Below are 12647 nucleotides of genomic sequence, written 5' to 3'. Positions count from 1 at the left end.
GGGGATGCTGGGGCGGGACCGAGCCGACTCCGCCCCGCCCCGCGGCCAAGCTCCGCCCCGTGCCCAAAGCTCCACCCCAAGCCCCGCCCCACAGGCAAAGCCCCGCCCCAAGCCTACGCCCCGCCCCGCGGCCAAGCCCTGCCCAAAGGCCCCGCCCCTCCGCACAGGCCCCCGCCCCATCCGGCCCCCAGAGGAAGCGGAAGTGGCGGCGGGCCCGGACGGAAGCAGGAAGCGGCGGGGCCGGACCACGCCCGCGGCGGTGTGCGGGCTGCGCGGCCATGGCGGAGAAGTTTGACCACCTGGAGGAGCACCTGGAGAAGTTCGTGGAGAACATCCGGCAGCTCGGCATTATCGTCAGCGACTTCCAGCCCAGCAGCCAGGCCGGGCTCAACCAGAAGCTGTGAGTGGCAGGCGGGGCGGTGTCTGCCTGCGGCCGGGGTGGGAAGCCGGGGTCCGGCCGCCAGCCTCTGACCGCCCCACACTCTTGCTCGGGGGCCTGTCCCTCCTGGTCCAGGTTGTGCTCAGGGGCGCTCGCCCCTGCCGTCTCCTTCCCGCCTTGCCCTGGCTGGGACCTTCCCTTCAGGCCCCATTTGGAGAAGTCATCGGGGCCAGAAAACAGTTTCCCGTTTCTGGAGGAGTCGCATGACGGTGGGTGCTGGGGGGCTGAGAGGGGCCACGGAACGCTTATGAATTAGTTTCTCTGGCAACAGCCTTGTGCAGGCCCCGGTGCCGGGCCCCTGGGATGGACCAAAGGCGGAGTCGAATGCTGTGGACAAGGGCTGGCAGCTTTATGGAAGGTTCAGACATAACAGGCGTGTTTGCAACCCCGCCTTCGTACCCAGTTATGTGGGACCAGCCCGGTGTTCTAGGAGGGCTCTCAAGCCGAACTGAAGTTAAACCAGAGCTGGTGGCTTTCTTCCTGAGGATGGACTCTTGAAGGCCAGGCCACTGTGCACCCCACTCCCCGCCGTGTTGTCTCAAACAGCACACAAAATCTCAGAGGCTCCCGCCCTTATTCCTGTTGGTTTCTGACTCCTCAATATTGGTGATTCCTTGTTCAAAAAGAAAATCAAGGGAAATGTGAGCATATTGTATAACTCCAGAGTTTTCCCGGGAATCCTGTACTAACCAAAGAGCTGAGAGCTGCCTGTCACCTCTGCTGTGTAAGGAACAGGCCTATAGAGCCCCGCTTGGCTCCGTGTGGGAGGTGCCCAGTGTAGTCATCTAAACTAACCTAATGTTCTCTTTTTTTGCTTCTCTCCCAGGAATTTTATTGTTACTGGCTTACAGGATATTGATAAATGCAGACAGCAGCTTCATGATATCACGGTCCCTTTAGAAGTATTTGAGTAAGTACTGTTCTTGATATTCTGGTTCTTGTTTGGTTTTCCTGTAATGATTTCTTTATTTTAGGACTTCCCTGGTGGCTCAGATGGTAAAGAATTTGCCTGTGATGATGGAGACCTGGATTCAGTTCTTGGGTCAGGAAGATCCCCTGGAGAAGGGAATGGCAACCCATTCCAGTATTCTTGCCTGGAAAATTCTATGGACAGAGGAGGCTGGTGGGCTACAGTCCATGCAGTTGCAAAGAGTCAGACACGACTGAGCAGCTAACACTTTTCCTTGACCACCTGTGTTTAAGTGTTTGCTGTGTGGTAGGGGCGGTCTGGATGCTGGACATATGCCAGGGAAAAAAGCAGACCAAAATACCTGCCTTCATGGAGCTTGTGTTCTAATGGAACTAAATAATTAAAAAAAAAAAGATCTCAGTATAGTATTGTTGAAAAAGAGTTACAGGTGACTAAAGGCATTCAGAAAACTAAGATCATGGCATCTGGTCCCATCATTTCATGGGAAATAGATGGGGAAACAGTGGAAACAGTGTCAGACTTTATTTTCTTGGGCTCCAAAATCACTGCAGATGCTGATTGCAGCCATGAAATTAAAAGACGCTTACTCCTTGGAAGGAAAGTTATGACCAACCTGGATAGCATATTAAAAAGCAGAGACATTACTTTGCCAACAAAGTTCCATCTAGTCAAGGCTATGGTTTTTCCCGTGGTCATGTATGGATATGAGAGTTGGACTGTGAAGAAAGCTGATCGCCGAAGAATTGATGCTTTTGAACTGTGGTGTTGGACAAGACTCTTGAGAGTCCCTTGGACTGCAAGATCAGTCCTGGGTGTTCATCAGAAGGACTAATGCTAAAGCTGAAACTCCAATACTTTGGCCACCTCATATGAAGAGTTGACTCACTGGAAAAGATTCTGATGCTGGGAGGGATTAGGGGTGGGAGGAGACGGGGACGACAGAGAATGAGATGGCTGGAAGGCATCACCAACTCGATGGAGATGAGTTTGAGTGAACTCCGGGAGTTGGTGATGGACAGGGAGGCCTGGCGTGCTGTGATTCACGGGGTCGCAAAGAGTCGGACACGACTGAGCGACTGAACTGAAAGCCTCTTGAAATAACTTGAAAGACATCATAGGCTCTCAAGATCCTACCTAGATAAAAGGTCAGCCTCATAACTTCCTGACTTTTTTTTTTTCTTAAGAAGGAGAAAGTCTTATGTGCCTATATTATAAATTAAAAAAAATTTAAAGGCAAAAACAACCAGAGAAGTATGAATTTGGTCTGTGTCTCCCAGACTGCCCTGGCAGTAGTAGTTCTAGGAGATGATAATGTGTGCTTTATTGTAAAAAAAAAAATGTTCTTCAGAGAGGGATGTTTGGGAAGGATGTTTACTGTTCCCTGCGAGAGAGTTACCTGCACCTGGGTATAGGCATGGCCTGGAGAGCGCCTCTGGAAAATGAACTCTTTGAGGTTTTATTAATCCAGGTTTTAGCGCACTGGTTTCACAGGTGAAAGAACTGATAGGTAACTGCACTGTCTCGTTAGCTAGTCAGTGTTGGAGCTGAGGCTAAAATTCTGGATTTCTAAAATTTTATTTTACTGAAGTATAGTTGACTTACGGCGTTGTGTTGAATCTTCTGTACAGCAGAGTGATTTAGTTACATATGTGTTGTTTTCATGCTCTCTTCCGTTATGATTGCTCACAGGGCACTGCATGTAGTTCCCTGTGCTGTGCAGTCGGATCTTGCTGTACTGGTAGGATCTCATATCGACTGGTTTGCCTCTGCTGATCTCAAGCTCTCGGTCCCTCCCTGGCCCATCCTCTTCCCCCTTGGCAACCACAGGTCTGTTTTCTGTGTCGTGAGTCTGTTTCAGAGAGATGATCGTTTGTGCTGCACCTTGGATTCCACGTGTGAGTGACAGCGTCTCGCACCTGTCTCTGACCTCACTTGGAATGATGGACGGCCCGTCCATGTTGCTGGAAATGGCGTTATTTCCTTCCTAACTATATGTGTATATGCTCCACATCTTCTTTATCCATTTTTCTGTTAGTCACACGTTGTTTCCATATCTTGACTATTATAAATAGTGCTGCTGTGAACACAGGGGCACATGTATCTTTTTGAATTTTAGTTTTGTCTGGATATATGCCCAGGAATGGGATTGCTAGATTATGTGGAAACTCTGTTTTTAGTTTAAAAATCCTGGACTTGGGTGTCCTTGACCAGGGCCAATTCTCTGGGCTAAGCAGCCTTTCTCCCAGAGCTGGCTTGGAACAGCAAGAGAATTCTGGGGCTTTCTCCAGTAAAACTGCAGATGTAAATCACTAGAGCTCCTTTCACAGTAAAGGGAAAAGTGACCATTATACGTCCCCAAGTGTCAGAGATAGAAGTCCTAGTCACAGTCCAGCTCAGCAGCTGTGCACCCAGTGAGGACGCACAGACTTCACTTTTCACGGTCTCAGCTCTGTCCTGACCTGCGGGCCGAGGGGCGCGCGTTACAGCTCTAGACTCCTGCAGGTCACGTGGGGGAAGGTGGAGCCCGATCCCCCTTCCCGGAAGAGTCCTCATCAGAGCCCTTCTGGCCCTGAGTGTGTGGGATGAATAGATTGACGGATGCCGAGGACCACTCCAGGCTTCCGAAGTGGAGCAGAGGAGAGAGCGACCCCTGAAGGAGTGGGGATGGCGAGACTCTGCCATCGCAGCCGCAGCCACAGCCGGTGGGCAGCGGGTCGGCTGAGACCCTGTGGGGCTGAGATGAGGTGGCCTCCGGGCACCCGGCAGGCAGCAGTGTGCGCCTGGGGTCACTCTGTCCCGGTGGAGCAGGGTGGCCATAGGGACTGCGCCTGTGGCAGAAATGACAGTGTGAAGCTCGGCCCTCTCGAGGGGACTCGGGGTCGGGGAGTCTCGTCTTCAAAGCAGTGTCTTATCTAGGTGACGTCACTGTCGAAAGGGTGGTTTATTTCGGACACTTGGGCCTGTCGGGTTTTTTCTGCCAGAAATGGATGGATTTTGCTTAGAATTAATCGTAACTTTTGCTTTTTTCATTCCATCATTTCAAATACATCACAGTAATACGGGATTTCTAGAACTTTTTATTTATTAGTATTTTGCTGTGTCATAATTGAAGGTCAGTTTTTATGCCATCAATAGTACGTCTTTAATGTGAAGTGATATGTTTTTTTTTTTAACTGCAGCATAAAAATGGGACAGTGGTTGTGGTTTTGCTTCTTTGTTAATAATTCTGTTTAGCCAAGTGACATGCAAGTCTTCAGGCAGACATGTGGCTTTACCCAGGTAAAATGCGGATGTTTATCTAGGTGTGTGCTCAGTAAAGTCTTTGGGGTGATGAAGATATTTTGGGGACAAGTTGAAATTTCCAGAGAAATCATTTTATATCGTTAAATAATTGGAGTGAATCTTAGTTCAATTCCAGTTGCTTAGGAAGGCATCAGTAGACATGTATACACTGCTGTGTTTAAGATGGAAAACCAGCGAGGACTTACTGTACAACAGAGGGAACTCTGATAGTGTTATGTGGCAGTCTGTCTGGGAGGGGAATTTGGGGAGAATGGATACATGTATATTTATGGCTGAGTCCCTTTGATGTCTGTCTGGAAACAGCCAACATTGTTGATTGGCTGCGTGGTGGTGGTTTATTCTCTAAGTCAGGTCCAACTCTTGGACCCCGTGGACTGTAATCCGCCAGGCTCCACTGTGCCTGGGGATTCTCCAGGCAAGAATACTGGGTTGGGTTGGCATTCCCATCTCCGGGGGATCTTCCTGTCCCAGGGATCGAACCCAGGTCTCCTGCATTGCAGGCAGATTCTCTACTGTCTGAGCCACCAGGGAAACTCATACCTCATACTGCTTATACCCCACTGGCTGTGCCCCCGTACAAAATAAAAAGTCAAGAAAGTAGTGCCTCAGCCCCGTCTCTCCCCAGTCCATAAACTGATCTCAGGACGGGCAAGGCCGACTCTCCTGCTTGGGCTGTCCCCTCCCACGTCCCCTCCAGGACAGGGTGCACCCAGAGCACGGCTGCTTCTCGGCAGGCTCCCTGTGTTGCCCAGGCCCGAGGCTCCGGCTCACACTTGGTTCTCTCTTGTCAAGAGCTGCCTGACCTCACAGGCTGTCGTGAGGATGGGAAGGTGGTGAAACCGTTTGAAAAACACACATGCTAAAAAATGTGTGACCTGGTGTGGCCATAGAGCTTGCTGGGTTATCAGTGATCATCACTTGACGTCATGAGTTTTCATGCAATTAGAAGTTACGTGAGAGCGGGTGACCCCTATGTGTGTAATGAAGGAGTCCCCCCAGCTCACCCGGTTCCTGGACACAGTTCCCTCTAAACAGGGCTGTGTGAGCTTACAAGTTGCTGCTGTTGTCTTTTCCCCCTTAAGGAAACTGTGAGAGGAGGTGTCAGCCGTGAGGATGTTAACGGCGATGTTTCATGTTTACAGGTACATAGATCAAGGTCGAAACCCCCAGCTCTACACCAAAGAGTGCCTGGAGAGGGCTCTGGCTAAGAATGAGCAAGTTAAAGGCAAGATTGACACGATGAAGGTAAGGTTCTTATAAATGAAAAGTGAGGTCAGAACATCAGGAAATGCTCCCAAAGCAAATTTGGCTGATAGACTTTGTGAGACATCAGCTATTTGACCGCGTTACACGGTTGGAGACTTCTGAATTGTGTAACAGGCTGTTGCTCAGTTGTTGTTCAGTCGCTTAGTCACATCTGACTCTTTGCAACCCCATGGACTGCAGCGCGCCAGGCTTCCCTGTCCTCCGCTCTCTCCCTGAGTTTGCTCGGACTCCTGTCCGTGGAGTCGGTGATGCCACCCAGCCGTCTCATCCTCTGCCGCTTTCTTCTCCTCTTGCCCTCAGCCTGTCCCAGCATCAGGGTCTTTTCTAGTGAGTTGGCTTTTCCCAGAAGGTGGCCAAAGGATTGGAGTTTCAGCTTCAGCATCAGTTCTTCCAATGAATATTCAGGGCTGCTTTCCTTTAGGACTGACTGGTTGGATCTCCTTGCAGTCCAAGGGACGCTTACGAGTCTTCTCCAACACCACAGTCCAGAAGCATCAGTTCTCCAGCGCTCAGCTTTCTTTATGGTCCAACTCTCACATCTGTGCATGACTACTGGAAAAACCACAGCTTTGACTGTATACGGACCTTTGTAGGCAAAGTGATGTCTCTGCTTTTTAATTTGCCGTCTAGGTTTGTCAGAGCCTTCCTTCTAGGGAAATAGGTAGTTAAATACCAAGGAGCCGTGTCACAGCATGAAACAATGTAACGCTGTGGCAGTCTTAGGAGAGTCCTGGGTGATTTTTGCAGTGGTGGCTGTCACTGCCTTAACTGTGCTAGTTTCATGTGTAAGGTTTTAGTGTCTCCCGCCTGCACAGGGGTGCTCTCTGTGTCCCTCAGTCAGGCCCGTCCCTGCCACTGCAGGTCGTGGGCCTGGAGGCTTCTGTACCTCCCCCCTCTCCTCGGGGATCCTCACCAGCGGCCAGCTCACGCCCCCTGTACTCGGTTCCCTGCTGTCTGTGGAGACCCTGCTCTTTCCGCGTCTCTTGGTCTTGATGAGGTCCAGAAAGCTCTGCATCTTGAGCATGATGCCTGGAGTGTTTCCTGACACTGACCCGCCTGTGATTCAGATTGTGGGGCGGCCGTTGCCACCCCTTCCCTTGGCCTCCGACAGGGAACCCCGATGCCTCCACCCCCGTCTTCATTCCGGCCCAGCCTCAGTGACCTCGAGCCCCTCCTTCCTGGCCACTCCCCTGCCGCCGCCTCTGCTGGGACCCCTGCCTGTCCTCTGTGCCCTGCCCACCCTCTGGGGTCAGCGTCTCTCCCTCTTCGAGAGGCCTCACGGGCTGGTCTGCTCCCCGTCGCTGCCCCTTGTCCCCCGTGGCCCGAGTCCCATGTCCCCCGCGGCCCGAGCCGCAGGAGACCAGGAGCACGAGGTGTGTGTTGCTGCTGCCCCCTGGGTGCAGCGTGCTGCATGGTGTCTGGCGTGCTGTGGGACAGCAGCATGGGGACCGTGGTGACGGCCATTCTGTGCTCAGGGCAGGGGCCCTGCCCCAGGCATGGCTGTGCCATGTTGGCTCGTGCAGCACCCCCGGCCCCCTTTCTGCTCTCTCAGCCGGAGCCCCAGCTGCTCTTGAACTGGGCATCATCCCTGTGAGCTGGGGAGGTTTGGACCACCGTGTGGCTGAGCTGTGTCGTCCAGCAGGGGCCACCACCTCAGGAGCAGGGTCGCGCGGCCCCTGGGGGTGCGCTCCTGGGTCCCCGCGCTCCCGTCCTCCCCGCCATCGGCCTGCGGTCAGCCTGGGGTCGCCGTCTCCCGCTGGCAGTGGCGCTGGTGACGTCCGTGCGGCCTGCGTCCTTTCTCCGCCTCTTGGCATCATGTGCTGTCACCGTGAACGCCGCCGGGACAGCTCATGTGCCCGGTGGGCCGCGTGCTGAAGCCTGCCCGCGCTCTGTCTGAGGTGGTTTCTGGAGCGGTGGTGGGCAGCCTCCTTTCCGGATGTCTTCCTGGCTCACCTAAGGGCAGGCTCTTTGTTTATCTCTGTGGCACGGCTTTACCACACAGCTTGTTGTAAGAAGAGGGTTTGAGGTACTGGCCGGTATTAGCTGCATCTGAGGTCGGATTAGGACAAATACGCTGAAACCAAGGCTCAAGGAGCCTTGGTGTTTGGGGAGGGCAGGCTTCTGGGTACTCCGAAAGCCCTGCCCCAGCTGTCTGCATCAGTGACCTTGATGACGTTTGAGTTAGTAGTTACTCAGTTAAATATTACATGAAGATTCCTGTGACGTGTGCAGAAACCCTCTCCGCCCGTGTGACTGGCTCTTTGTTGTCCGAGGCAGGAGGGAAGAAATGGCGTTTGAGTGAACTTTATCTTCCAGGCAGCTCTGCTGTACCCGAGCTGCCGTACCCGCCGCGGTCTTGGGCAGTTACCTGCTGCCGTGGGCCCGGGGTCTCCTCCAGGGCTGAGCACACAGCACCATGAGGGCACGGCCTCTCCTGAGCTCAAGGCTGGGCGGCGTCGGCTTTAACTTGGGTGGCGGGTCCCCAGCAAAAGCATGCTGACTGTGTATGTTTTTCCTCCTTAGAAATTTAAAAGCCTGTTGATTCAAGAACTTTCTAAAGTATTTCCAGAAGACATGGCTAAATACCGAAGCATCCGCGGGGAGGACCACCCTCCCTCCTAAGTACACCCGCCGTCTGTCTGAGGACCCTTCTCGTCCTGCAGCGTTGGTCGCGGCCCAAAGGCCGCTGTGACTGAGCGCATCGTCCGTCCCCTTGTGCCCGTCGTGGGCCCCTGGGGACGGGGCATGCGGGCAGTGCCCCCGGCCTGCCCTCCCCGGCGCTCCGTGTGTCCCTCACCCCTCAGACGGCTGCGATCACACAGCGTTGAGCGCAAGGCGTGCGTGTCTCACAGCCAAGCAGCCTTGGAGGTGATGTGACAGGTAAACCAAACGTTCTTAAAACCTTCGCTGACAGTTTTCTTTCAGTGTGTTCTTTCTGTTCCTTTCTTTTTTTAATGTCAAAACTGAAAAAAAAGAACGGGGAAAATTGGTTTAATATGAGAAGTACTTTTGGTTTTAAGTACTTTAAATTGTATATTTTTGAGTACGGTGCATAAAGAATGTGTTCAGTGGAACTGTGTTTCCAAGGACTTCTTCAGTTTGTCTAACATAATAAAGTCTTTAAATACTTACTTGCTCCGTGGAATTGTTTCTATAACATTTTTATAATTTAGTACTGTGTGTCTTGTAAACCGTGATCAGTTTGCTCAAGTGTGAGGAATAATTGGTAAAATGTGTCCTGCGGGCATTTGAACAGGAGAAGCAAAAGCAGAAGGCAGAACTCGATGCCCCTCAGCCTGTCTCACAGGGGGCTCCATGGGTGTAGTGACCACAGCTCAGGAGCGTTCCTCCCCTGCCGCCCCGGGGTCCTGTGTGTCAGCCTGGGGGGGCTGCATGAGGTTACTGTGCCCTCTGACCCCGCAGGGGCCCGTGTGTCAGCCTGGGGGGGCTGCATGAGATTACTGTGCCCTCTGACCCCGCGGGCCACGGGAGGCGGTGTGGCGACTAAACTTGGGCGATGCTGTTGCTGTATCCGTGGGCTGACTCAGAGCCGCCTGCCCAGGGCAGTGGTTCTCAAGGGTCTCACAGACCACCCGCCCCAGAATGTCCTGGACTCCTTTATTGGGAAGGTGGACCTATTGGGTCAGGGGCTCTTGGCTTGGGCCCCCAGAACTGCCTTGTTGGTTTCCCGCCCCCAGTGACTCCGGACCCCCAGGCATCGAGACCCACAACTGGGGACTTCAGTCTCACGGAGGGGTGGGCGTGGACAGGGGCACCCACCCCCAGTGACTTCAGACCCCCTGGGATCGAGACCCACAACTGAGGACTTCAGTCTCACGGGGTCTGGGCGTGGTGCGGGCTGCAGTGTCAGGTGAGGCTGCGGCGTGGCCGAGTAAAGGGGGTCAGAGTCCAGCTGGTGGCCCTCAGCCACCCCTTCCTCTGGCACGGGGGCTCCTGGGTGCCTTTGCTCCCCGAGGGGTCTTGTGTTGGCGAGGAGTCGGGGGCCAGGCCCCTAAGGAAATGACCATCTCCTTGTCGGTGTTCGTCTGTTCCTGAACGTCACTGGGAAAGGCCTCCCCTCCTGACCCGGTTTCTACCGGATGAAGACTGCCCGTCTGGTAGGCCGGGCCCTGGGCGCTCCTGCACTGGCCCCGCCGCCTCCAGCCGCCCTGTCTGTCAGCCGCCCGCGGGCATCGGGAGGCCCAGCTCCCACGAGTCCACTCGGTCCCCAGCACAGCCCCCGAACTGCAGGAGGTGGTCCCCATCACGGCCCGGAGCAGCACAGGTGTTGCAGCCCAGGCTCATGGCAGGTGTGTAGAGAGGGCATGTGATGTGCAGCCTGCCTGTGCAGCGCGGGTTCCGACCCCCATAGTTGCGTTGACCTGGGAGACGGCTTTCTTCTGCAGTTGGCGCAGTGACCCAACCGCAGTAGACCAGCCCCGTCCTCTGGAAGCATTGCACGATCTGGATGTGGGCTTCCCGAATCCCCAGCTTTGGAAACTGTGTTTGCACCCCACTGCCTGGGTGCCCAGCAGATCCACACGCATCCTCAATTCCTGTCTGGGTTCCGGAACTCAGGATGTAGCTGGCAAAGGGGGCTGTTTTGCCCACCCTGGGCCTGAGGATCTGGCAGCCTTCAGCCATTTACTGAGGATCCTTGAGAATATGAATGGAGTTGCTCATCAAGCCATCAGTGATGGTACAGAGCCCCAGGGTTGGGTCCACTGACCCTGGCCCAGCAGGGCAGGGCTTGTGTAGCAGGAGCCCTTCTGGAATGGTTTCCCATTTCCTTTTCAGTACAAGTTTGGGTGCATGGTGGGCAGCCTTGGGACTCGTCAGCACATTTCACGGATTGACTTCCATTTTGCACCGTGCCTGGTATTGGCATTCTCTGCATGTGCCCACCAGGTCAAGTCCTCTTCAGGATGACCAAGCAATCCAGGCTCAGAACGGACACCAGGGTCAGCAGGCACCCTTCCTGCAAACTCCGTGTGAAGGTGACTCGTGGAACGTAATAACTGCCCACGGCCTTTAGATTTCCCTGGAAGCTCCAGGACGACATCCCGGACTCAGGACGTGCACCCTTACCTTGTGCCCCTCCCTGCCCCCTCGCCCACTGCCAGGTCCCAGGACCCCTCTTCTTGTTTCAGTTAGAAAGTTAGAACACTGATGACTCACATTATCCTGGTGGCAACCATCCTGATGGGCTGCCTCTCTTCCCGTCAGCCTTACTCTTCGTTGACACCTAGTCAGCTGCAAATTCCTCCTTTGATTTTTAAATCTCCCCTCTGCCCACTTCCCCTACACGCTAATCAACAAGCCAACCAGCCTGGAAGCCCACTGGTTTTCAACCGTTACGGCACCAAGATGTGGATCCTGGGGCCTGAGCTTTAAATCAATGACCTGCATAGATTATTTTAATGATCGATCACCTAAGCAACCTCTGCAGTTAAGAAAATGAAAGAAACCAATATGAAGCCCTGACTTTATGCAGAAGTAGGATGGATGCCCTTGTGTTTGGGTAGATAATCAGTTGTGTTCATTGCGGAAAACTCAGAAAAATACAGCTAAGGAAGTCACCCAGTTTTGCGGTCCTGACTGTTAACGTTGTGCTTTTTATCCATCTGGACATTTTTTCTACAAACACGCACACAAATGAACAGCTCAATGCGGAATTATTCTTGTGCACGTGGGTTAGTAGCTTGGGTTTTCTTAAGCAGCATACCATGAACATCTCGGCCAGTCAGTAAATTCCTGCATAATGATTCTGCGTGCTGTGAGTGTGTCATGTTGTCACCTGTGTGTCAGACCCGGGTTAAGCGCACTACGTTTGTTGACTGAATCCCCAGGAAAGCCCGTGGGGTAGTTTACAGACAAGGAAGCTGATGCACAGAGAGGTAGGCAGCCTGCTCAAATCGCCCAGCTAACAAGGCAGGGGAGCACGGCGAGCACTCGTTTCCAGAAGCTGGGAATTGAAGCGGGCAGGGTCGTGGTCTCCAGGGGCTCCAGAGCAGGGTCCCTCCTGCCTCTCCTGGGTTTTGGATGCTCCGGGTCACATCAGTCCAGTCTCTGCCTCTGTCTTCACGTGACCATCTTTTCTGTGTGTCTGTCTCTCCTTTTTTAAAAAATCTTTTGAATTTGTTATAATATTGCTCCTGCTTTATGTTCTGGTTTTTTGGCTGCAAGGCATGTGGGATCTCAGTTCCCCAACCAGGGATCGAACCTGCACCGTCTGCATTAAAAGGTGAAGTCTTGACCGCTGGATCGCCAGGGAAGTCCCTCCGTGTCTCTTATAATGAGGGACTGTGTCATTGGGAAATCCAGGATGGCCTCATCTCAGGATTCTTACCTGCATCTGCAAAGACTCTTTCTAAATCGTGTTTGCAGAGTCTGAGAGAGCTGTGCAGGCCGGCCGCCGTTTTCCACCCGCCGCTCCGCCCGGTAAGCACGTCTGGCGCTCAAGGCCCTGGCCGTGCTGACTCGGGAGCTGCCGTGTCCCTTCTCCCACCCAGATCCTCCCAGAGCCCCGCCGCACGCCCCTCACCTTCCAACACCCCCACCCCAGAAAATGTCTGCTACCCTCTTCCCAGCAGAGGCCAGTCAGGAGTGCAGAGTCTGAGATCTGCAGCTGGAGAGACTGCTAAAATGCGATGTGTCCATGGAGAGACGGGAGCAGCATCTCTCTTTTCCCTGGTCCCGTAAGAGCAT

At 53.6% G+C, this 12647-nt stretch overlaps 1 protein-coding gene across 1 annotated transcript; it reads left to right on the top strand.

Annotated features, from left to right (window-relative positions):
* Nucleotides 1-206: 206 nt before the first annotated feature.
* MED10 (mediator complex subunit 10) lies at nucleotides 207-9070 on the top strand. The gene is made up of 4 exons (XM_055422289.2): nucleotides 207-400; nucleotides 1266-1349; nucleotides 5816-5918; nucleotides 8463-9070. The coding sequence occupies exons 1-4, from the start codon at nucleotides 279-281 to the stop codon at nucleotides 8559-8561; spliced, it is 408 nt and encodes a 135-aa protein (XP_055278264.1). The 5' UTR covers nucleotides 207-278; the 3' UTR covers nucleotides 8562-9070.
* The last annotated feature ends 3577 nt before the right edge of the window (nucleotides 9071-12647 follow it).

This window comes from Moschus berezovskii, chromosome 18 (assembly GCF_049115385.1).
Source record: "Moschus berezovskii isolate FMDL1 chromosome 18, NW_MosBer_1.0, whole genome shotgun sequence".
Lineage (NCBI taxonomy): Eukaryota > Metazoa > Chordata > Mammalia > Artiodactyla > Moschidae > Moschus > Moschus berezovskii.
Note: the sequence above shows the minus strand (reverse complement) of the source record. Positions and strands in the feature narration are given on the sequence as shown.